This window comes from Hevea brasiliensis, chromosome 11, assembly GCF_030052815.1.
Source record: "Hevea brasiliensis isolate MT/VB/25A 57/8 chromosome 11, ASM3005281v1, whole genome shotgun sequence".
NCBI lineage: Eukaryota > Viridiplantae > Streptophyta > Magnoliopsida > Malpighiales > Euphorbiaceae > Hevea > Hevea brasiliensis.
Window position 1 is genome coordinate 28,615,929 of NC_079503.1, and position 10,622 is coordinate 28,626,550.

The following is a 10,622-nucleotide window of genomic DNA, read 5'->3' on the forward strand; positions in this document are numbered from 1 at the left end:
GGGATAGATACCTCCCACTGGCAGAATTCGCATATAACAATAGCTACCAAGCTAGCATCCAAATGGCTCCGTATGAAGCACTGTATGGCAGGAAATGTAGAACCCCAGTGTGTTGGACTGAATTGCGTGAAGATAAGCTAGTAGGACCAGACCTGGTGAAACAGACTGAGGAGAAAGTGAAGATAATCAAAGCTAACTTGAAGGTTGCCTCAGATAGACAGAAATCTAATGCCAACTTGAAGAGAAAAGAGATAGAGTATGCAGTTGACGATAAAGTGTTTCTCAAAGTCTCACCATGGAAGAAAATACTGAGATTTGGAAGAAAGGGTAAGTTAAGCCCTAGGTTCATTGGCCCATATTAAGTCATTGAACGTGTGGGACCAGTGGCCTATCGACTAGCTTTACCACCAGAACTGGATAAAATTCATAATGTATTCCATGTTTCCATGCTGAGAAGGTATTGCTCAGACCCTTCACATGTCATTTCCATGGAAGAGATTGAAATCCAACTGGACTTGACATATTCAGAAGAACCTATACAGATCCTAGCTGGGGAAGTGAAGGAACTGAGAAATAAACAAATTCCACTGATGAAGGTGCTTTGGAGGCACCACAACACTGAAGAGGCAACTTGGGAAAGTAAAGAGATGATGAGGCAATAGTTCCCTCAACTTTTTGCATCAGGTAAATTTCGAGGATGAAATTTTTATTAGGGGGAAAGAGTTGTAACATCCTCACTTTAGCTAGTCCATACAGTCTACTATTCCGATGACTAGTGTCGGTCTGGACAGCTAGAACGTCTGGAAAAATATTTAAACTAAAGTGAGGAACCATAATTAACTCAAATATTAATAAGAATAATTTAGGAAAAATTTTAGAAATAAAATACAACCAAGTTAAATGAGCTGGTGCCCTAGCGATGGGTAACCTAGTGAGAAGTTGCAGTTCTCGCAACTAGGAGCCCTAGACCCGGGGAAAAAATTATAAAATAATTTTTGGGACTCTAGAGAAGGTTCATTGAGGTTCTTATGACATTAGAATGCCAAGAAAATACTTAAAAAAATTTTTCAATCGGTACAGACAATTTTGGCCCGTTAAGCCAAACGGAGGGCATTTTGGTCATTTCTTCTTCAGAGATGATTTTTGGCCAACTTATCCAGTTAAATAAATAATTTATATAACATAAAATATGATTAAATTTTGTTAAAAATTTAATTGAAATTAATTGGACAAGAAAAGGATGGAAAAATGAAAGAAATTGAAATTATGACATCATAATGATGTCATTAAAAGTCTCCAACCCAATCAAGTGTTGACACATGGCACCAAGCTATTTTAAAAGACTTAATTGGCAGAAAAGGAAAGAAAAGAAGTCCAAAATTCGTGAACCACCATCTGCTCTTCTTCTCTCCTTCCTTACCACCCCCTTTGCCCTCCATAACCAAGCTTTACCAAGCTTGATTTCTTGGGTTTCCATCCATTAAAACCTAAATTTCCCAACACAAAAAATTGTTCTATCATCTTGGTGATCCTTTTGGGAGCAAAAAGAAGAGGAAGACAAGAGTTTTAGCAAGTGAAAAAATCTCACTCCTTTGACGTTAGTGACCTAACCATGAATTTTACTTTAAATTCATGCTAAGGACTTTGAATGAGTGTAAATTACAAAGAAAAAAATTGTTGAATACCATTTGTATGTAAACCCTAGATTTTTGGTAGCCATGGTTAGGGTTTGATTGTGTTGAGTTTAATGAAATTAAAAGACTATCATGGCTGCCCATAATATGTATTTACTAAGTGGATTGATGAAATGAAGTGAAAATGCATATGTGTTAATGTTTGAGTTAGGGTTTGGAGTGCAAAAATGGGATTTTGACCATGTGATGATGAAAATAGGTTTTAATGGTCAATTAGTGACCATTTAGTTCTATTTAAATAAAAAATGAAGTGTGTTGAGTGATAGGATTTGGATTGGTGTGGCTGCCATTAGAGTGACCTGCAGAATTGGAGTGACCTGCAGAATTGGACTTGAGTCCAGCAGGTTTGGGCAGCCATAACTTGAATTGTAGAGGTTCAATTGGTGAAAGGCCAATTGGACATGAAACTAGACACATAATGGCACAACTTTGGTGAAGAAACCATACCCATAAAACCAAATCAAGTGGACCAAAAGCTTGCCCAAATCTGGGTGTCCTGCAGTCTATTTCTGTAAAATGACCAAATGAACAGTGTTTGTTCATTTGGCTATAACTCAATGTAGAAAGGTCCAATTGACTTTAAATTTTACCAGAAATAAGCTGAGATATAGATCAACAACTTTCATGAAGGAACCTAACCCAAATTATGACCAGAACCTATCCAACAAGTGAGTTGCATTCACTGTTCACCACACTGTAGATATGGTCAGTCCAGAAAAATTTTAATCCGCCCAGTTGTGGTTTTTGGACCATAACTTGAGCTACAAAACTCCAAATAGAGTATTTCAAAAAAGGAAATTCAACTAGACAAAATAAGGAATAACTTTCATGTTGATTATTTTGCCAAATTCCCACTGCAAAAATGACTAATGGAACAGGAAAAATGAGACATGAAAACTGAAAATTTTGCTTAATTAACATTAAGCTTAGAAATGGTATTGGCAACCAATACCAACAAATTTTGAATGCAAAATGTGGTATGTTGGGAGTATTAAAACCAATGTACCTATTGTCTATGCAAAAGTCAACATTTTGGTTGACTAATGAAGTGAATAGTAATACCAAAACTTGAAATTCAAAAATTGTAAAACTCAAAAGTGTAAAATGCCCTAGTATACCTAACAAGATTGGTTTGGATAGCTTAGCATGCCAATAGGGTTCTGTTAGCAGTGCTGCATATGGCTTCATGCCATTCTGTGTTTCATGGCTTTTCCATGCCATTCTGTGAAATAATAGCCTTTGGTTATGTTATTTGAGTTGATATACTTGGGTTTTAACCCTGATCATTATTACAGCTTATTAGCTGTTCTATTGCATACCGGGAGACACAATGTGACCGATGGTGTGATGGTCCGAGGTACTTAGTACCAATGCCAGTTTACCAGTTTATCCAGTCCAGTCAACTAGTATGGGTTACTCGGGCAATGATAATAAACCTTACCAAAGTTTAATCAAATAATAATGAAATTAATATCAGAAGTTAGGTCTACCAAAAATGTAAACACACATTCTGTATATTCGTTTCATTTTATGTTATTTTATATTATTTTATATTGTCACCACTAAGCAGAATTGCTTAGCGCATCACTTTTGCCACGCGCAGGTATTGGAGACTTAGCTGGGGAGCCTAGCAGACATCAGATGGGGTGAGCCTTCAGAGCTGCATCCGGGTTCCAGAGTCACTTCACATCTGTACTGCATATAGTAGGGCATTAGGACTATAGGTGGCCCTTTTGTATTTTTGCATTTTGTATTAGTTTAGATTGTAACTATAAACTCCTGTAATTATGTATTAATGTAAATATATGAAATTTCATATTATTGAGATTTTCTGCATAATGTATGTTGATAAATGAAATGTTGAGAATTATTTGTGAATATGCTTCAAGTGATGAAGTGAACAGAAAAGTTTTGAAAATAGTATTTTGATTTTGAGATTGACTTGAATGTGTATAATGGAGTTTGGATTTGAAAATTATTTTGGAAGTGTTTTTAAACAGGTTCAGAAGAACTGTTTTTTTCAATTTACAGCCGGCACTCTGCCGGATTTTCTATAAAATTGCGGATAAATTCAGATTTATCAAAATTGAAAAATAAATGAATTATGAAGGGATAAATTGTAATAGAAACATAAATTGGTGCTCCGGCACACTTAGTGACATAACTTGCTCGGCTACACCGTAGACGGGTAAGGGGTGTCACATGTTTTCTCCATTTTTAGCCGGAACTCTGCCGGATTTTTTATAAAATTTTCGGAACCTCAAATGAATTTATAATTTCAATAAATGACTTAAATGATTCAAATTTCACAAATTGCATTTCATCACCATAAAGAAATAAATTAAGGAAGGATAAAAATAATTGAGATAAAATATGGTGTTCTGGTACACTGTATGGCATATCTTACTTGACTACACTGTAGACGGGTAAGGGGTGTCACAAATGCTTAGCGCGTTGGATTATTCCACGCGTAGGTACTGGAGATAAAGCCCAATAGACATCAGAATGGAATTTTTAGGAGGTCGGATCTGCAGCTAGTGTCCAGTGTGTCACCTCACTCCAGTAGTGCATTTTGGTAGGGTCTACCAAGCCATAGTTGTTATTTTTGTACATTGTACTTAAACATTAAAGTTGTAATGTAAATTATGAATTTGTATAAGAGTTTGTATATGATGTAAATTAATAAAATTTGTATATGATGTAAACTAATAAATTTGATCATTTCATGTATAATATGAGTTTGAAAGTTCATATGAGCTAATATGAGGACTTTATTGAGATTATGATGAAAATGATTGTATGATTTGAATTAGAAAATATTGATTGGATTATGAGTTGGAATGTGAAAATTGATATGAAATTCTTAAACAGGTGATTAGTGTAACATGGCAAATGTTAATAAAACAGGAAAAACTCCGCTAGTTTCTCCACTCAATAATAATGAGTTTTAAAATACAATGACATTAAAATTAACAATGAATAAATTAACAGAATGTAGCATTCCTTGCCCAGCTACACTATAGATCGGGTAAGGAGTGTTACACATATCCCTTATAAATTTATCTTGGTTATTACCCGAGTGGTAACTCCTTTCCTTCGCTTTCATGGCGTTAATATTCGAGCATCGTGATAGTATTATGGGAAGACGATACTTAATAAAATTAAAGGTCCCACACCCACTTAGTATTGATTTTTAGATACTAATTGAAGAAATGAAATGTGAAGATTAATATTAAATAAAATAGGATTTTGAATTTTTTTTTTTTAAAGTAGGATAAAATTATATGTGGAATTCATAATTAGTTAAAAAACTTAATGGAGTTTTAATTAATATAATCGCCAGGAAAGTAGGGTTTAAGTTGATTAAGATACAATTTGAATGTCGTTAAAGAGGACTTGAGATAATATAGGATTAATTTCCTTCAAAGTTATAATCTCCTATTTATTGAGTAAATTGGACTGAGTCTATAATTGATTGAAATGTGAACCCCTTACTTTGGAATGTTTTAATTCATTGGTATTTCAATTTAGTTAATTAACCTATATTAGCCTTCTAGTGATAATTAGTTTTAGTTTAATCCTCCCTCTTGAACTTGATAATCTAAATAATTATAATTGCTATGTAGTTTGGTATCTAACATAGTTCTCATGGAACAATATTTACTCATTACTTTATTACTTGTTAATGATTCATGTACTTGCTGGACTATGCACAACAAGTTTATTGATAAATGATTGCTTTTGGTTTAGTGATTTGGTAGCCAAAACTTCTTTTCATCCTATGGCTACAAGTAGCAGATTCTTTGTGCTTCCTTCAACAACGAAAGCAATTATCCTTGATCTCATTGTGTTTAATTCCTTCTCCTCTGACCTTACCACACTAATAAATGGTTTACTCTAATAGATAAAACTCCCAAATCTCTTTGATGTACTTATGAGAATTTCATTCTCAAGAGAAGCCATATAGGATCAAAGAGGAGAAGCATGAGATTAAAGGCATATATGTTGATCGGGGATTCTTAATTCTAATGGTGATTCTAATGGAAGTCTAATAAATTATATTTTGGGTTTATGTAGGTAATCATGAATTGCATATAGGGGTGTAAACAAATCTATTTGAGATTGAATAGCTCAAGTTTGGCTCGTTCTATATTTTCATCCTTAAGCTAGACTCGAATTTCAATATTATAATTTGAATTCAGTTCACTTTAAATATACTAAGTTCGAACTTGACTCCTGACAGGCTCGTTTATATTATAACGAGATGAATCAAGCTTATTAATATTAGTATATGAAATTAAAATATAACTTAAATTAAATGGTAATTTAAATTTAATTTAGATTATAACATAATTTAAAATTAAATCATATTTAAATTTTAAATTAAAATATTAACTATTGGGCATTTGGGCCCACAATATGGCATTGGCGCACCTTTCTAGCCGTTGCCCATTTTTTCGGGAATAATTATTTTTTATGGAGGGACAATTTTATATATTTCTGTCAAATCTTTCTATTATTAAGTACGGCTGGTGCCATTCGATGTGTTTTTTATTCTTCGGAGCAAGAGGGGTATAATGCTTTTGAATTCTTTGTATTAGTTCTACTTTCTATTCTGTAGTATGCCTTTATTATCTCGGCTCATGATCCAATTAAGCCATTCCACGCTCGATGGGTGGGGTTTCCTTTTCACAAGAATGCCAATTTCCCCTCCCCTCTTGTTTTTATTTCTTTATTTTTAATTTATTAATTTAATTTTCATATAAATAATCTATCATAAAAAAAGGCCTAATAATATATTATAATGTATATTTAAAATTTTATCATATTTATTATAATATCTAAAAATTTTTAAAATTTAAATTTAACTAAAATTATGTTTTAGAGCAATTGAACAGAAAAAGTCAAACATTTTTACTAATTTATAATTATATATAATTTTTTTAATTTTGGATAACATATTTCAATATTTAATATTAAGAGTAATTATATTCAGATCTCAAAAATTTAAGTTTATTTTATCACTCAAAATAAAGTCAACCATTACTTCAGTGGATAAAATTCAAAATTTCCTAATTTGATTTTGAGGTTTTGAATGCAATTGCTCTCAATCTTAAATATTGAGATATGTGGTTCAAAACTAAAACGTTTATATGTAATTACCGATGGATAAAAATATTTGAGATTTTTTATCTAATTGATCTACATTTTAAGATTTTTTATATATAATCAATATAAATTTAAGTAATTAAAATACTTATAATTTACTAGTAGAAAAGTGCTTGAGCTGAATACTGGTGATTTCAAATTCGATTTATTTATTACATGAGTTCAACTGAGCCAAACTTTTGTTGAATTAAATTTCGAACAGCTCACAAATAGCTTTGATGATTGATAGCCCTAATTGTATTTAGAGAAGAAATTTATGATATTTACCGATTGAAAGCTCTAACTGAGAGCTTTATGTTGTAGAGAGTTCGTTGCAAACTTGAAGCTGCAATTGAGGGGGAACTTGAGTAGGAGGTGGAACTGAAATTTGGAAGCTGGAAGAAGCCATCCGGTGTATGCTGCCTCTATTATTATTATTATTATTATTATTATTCTTAAATTAAGGAAATGATAATGCAAGTGAGTAGTAATAACAATACTATTATTATACACTAATCAAATCATTTTTTTCAACTCTACATGGCGGCACGTCCCTCTATATTTGAAGGGGGTGCTTTTCACGTAGTTCTCTACCTAATGAATAAAATATATAACTTGATTATTCACTTATAACTTGTCATATATTATATAAACCACTATCACTATGGGCAAATATTAGATCCAAAATTTTCCCTGCATTTTGGCTTTAATTAATTTGCAATCTCACGATGAATTTCCTCATTTCCTTCCTGTTTCTCCTTCTTGCTTTGCAATTGATTTCAGCCGAAGGGCACCCTGCTGGAAATAATGAAAATGAAGCACCATCCCTTATTGTTCCAACATTGCTGGATAGCTTATCGTCAGATGATGATTTGCTTTCTTTTGCGTACTATCATCAAAGCTGTCCTGAAGCTGAAGCAATCATTAATAGAAAGGTCAGAGAATGGGTTAAGAAAGACTACACCCTTGCTGCCAGTCTCCTCAGGCTTCACTTCCATGATTGTGCTGTTAGGGTAAGACACTAAAGGATTCATCCACCAGAATTTTTATTATTACACTTGATTGGAGCGCTCATTGAGAGCCTGAAAGACATCATTTCTTTACTAAAAGATAGAGCTTTACTCCAGGACTAGCTATTAGCAGTGATTGATTCGACTTTTTGATATTTATTTGTTATAATTCATACCTTTATTGTTTTGATTATTTAATATGCAGGGCTGTGATGCCTCCATTCTCTTGAACCATGAGGGAAGTGAAAGGATGGCAGATTTAAGCAAGAGCCTTAGAGGGTATGAAGTGATTGATGATATCAAAACAGAGATCGAGAAGAAGTGCCCAAAAACAGTCTCTTGTGCTGACATTCTTACAGCGGCTTCAAGAGATGCTACTGTTATTCTTGGAGGTCCTTACTGGATGGTGCCCTATGGAAGGAAAGATGGGAAGACTTCTATTGACAAGGAAGTCCAATTGGTGCCAATGGGTCTGGAAAACATTACTAGTCTCATCGAGTTCTACCAATCCAAGGGCCTGAATGTGCTTGATTTGGTCGTTCTCTCAGGTGATTCCTCAAGCTCATCCCATATATATGCCTTCCAAGCTAAAAAAATTGCTAGAAATGCTAATGAAATATAAACATTCAATAGCCCATATTTCCAGAGTAAAAACTTGAAAGATCTCTATTAAAAATTCTCAAGTTCATTGCGTGTATAATACTAAAAAATCTTACACATGTATATGCGCATTTGTATCATTGCTGATTAAGTCTGAAGGACACCTGGAGGTAAAAGCTTAGAAACTACATCAAGAAATTTTATGTTCCATTGTAAGTGGCGTGGAAGAAATTATTGCCTCAACCTAAGATACAACATGTTGTGAAACTTATATATAAAATAGGTAAGACATACGTTTGTTTCTTGGATTTATAATGGATGACATCTAGGAGAAAGTCAATATATTAAATTATCATATTTTAAGTGATATAATAATAATACTAAATTTCCAATACAAAAAGGTTAATGCATATTTTTTAAAATTGTCTTTCCCAGGGGCACATACAATTGGGAGGGCTACATGCGGTTCAATACAACATCGGCTGTATAACTTTGAAGGAACAGGGAAACCAGATCCATCTCTTGACACAAATTATTTGAACTTCCTGACAAGGAAATGCAGATGGGCCTCTGAATACGTTGATCTTGATGGCATTACCCCAAAGGTCTTTGATGCTGAGTACTACAAGAATCTCCAGAAAAACATGGGACTTCTCTCCACAGACCAATTGCTATTTTCTGATCCAAGAACTGCTCCTCTTGTTAGTACTTTAGCTTCTGCCCCTTCAGTATTCTATCATCAGTTTGGAGTGTCCATGGCCAAGCTTGGCAATATTTTAGCCCCTTCTGTTCAAGACCAAGGAGAAATTCGAACCATTTGCTCTTCTGTCAATTCTTACAGTTACTAGGTTTTTCCTTTTCTCATGGTTTATTGATTTCACTTTGTTCTGTAACTTTCCAATGTTTTGGTTACTTTGTTTTTTTCTTGTTTATTTTTTCTTGTTTATTCACAAGAACGAGCAATGTTGTCCAACAATATTTCAAATGGTATGACGTCATTTACACGCAATTATTAATTTTTATTTAATTTTATTTTTACATGTAAATCATATCAACCTTTTGTGCGTCATAAAAATTAAAATAAATAAATAAAATTATTTGCAGAGGCCATGAATCCTGTGGCCCTCCAAACTTTTTATCTTTTTAATATCATTAAACTGAATACTTCAACTAAATAAAGGGTTAAAGGTTAAAAAGTTTTAAATCTTCAATATTGAGACAAAAATGATATATATATATATTAAGGAAAGGGAATATTAGTTTTGCCTAAATTATTCTTTATTCTTGAAATTAATTATAATTATATTTTATTATTTAAATTAATTTTAAAATTTGTATAAATTTAAAATTCTTAATTTTAGAGTTAATATAAATTTAAAATTTTTAATCTTATTTATATTTGAAATTTTATAAAAAATAATTAATTAAAATAAGAAATTAATAAATAAAAAAATATAACTTGATCATATTATAATATTAAGTAAATACTTTATTAATATCTAATTTTTTAAAATTTATATTTATAATTAGTTATCTATTATATACATTTAAAAATATTTTCTTAATTACATATTATTTTTTAAGGTAATTTTCACCTAAGATTTTTTTTATTGCAATGAAATATTATATTAATATTTATAAAATTATGAATATTAATTAAAATTAAATATTTTAATAACTATAACTTATATAAATGCAGATTATTATTAATTTAAAATTTGTTAAATGAATAACTTTAAAAAAAAATCTATTTAATTTTAATTAAATGTAATATTAAAAAAATAAAGACAATTAATTTTAAACCTAATTAATTTATTTCTATGTATATCCATATTATTACAAGTATAATTTCTTAAAAATTGTTATTACAGAGCTATCATTATACTACTTATAAAATGTTATCTCTTGCATAAATAATAAATAAAGGAATAATATTAATAATATATTGATTAGTTAGATTTATATTTATATTATTATGTTTATTAATTTTTTTTATTCTTTTTAGTGTATATTGAAAATAATAGCATTCATGATTCTTATACTTTTGAGTGAAATAAAAAAAAAATGATAAGAATTGAAATAAAAAATATAATGTAAGGATCAAATCATATTAGGCTAAATTTATTTTATTGCATTGATATAGTTTTAATTTTTTTATTAATAACCAAAT

At 31.2% G+C, this 10,622-nt stretch overlaps 1 protein-coding gene across 1 annotated transcript; it reads left to right on the forward strand.

Moving 5' to 3' along the window:
* The first annotated feature begins 7,570 nt into the window (after positions 1-7,570).
* Positions 7,571-9,300, forward strand: LOC110631562 (peroxidase 7-like). The gene is made up of 3 exons (XM_021779428.2): positions 7,571-7,855; positions 8,058-8,400; positions 8,888-9,300. The coding sequence occupies exons 1-3, from the start codon at positions 7,571-7,573 to the stop codon at positions 9,298-9,300; spliced, it is 1,041 nt and encodes a 346-aa protein (XP_021635120.2).
* Positions 9,301-10,622: the final 1,322 nt, after the last annotated feature.

Excerpts from the sequence above, each read along its gene's own strand:
- LOC110631562 (XM_021779428.2), top strand. The coding sequence starts at position 7,571 with ATGAATTTCCTCATTTCCTTCCTGTTTCTCCTTCTTGCTTTGCAATTG. Across the intron at positions 7,856-8,057 it reads TCCATGATTGTGCTGTTAGG|GGCTGTGATGCCTCCATTCT; the intron begins GTAAGACACTAA and ends TTTAATATGCAG. Across the intron at positions 8,401-8,887 it reads TGATTTGGTCGTTCTCTCAG|GGGCACATACAATTGGGAGG; the intron begins GTGATTCCTCAA and ends TGTCTTTCCCAG.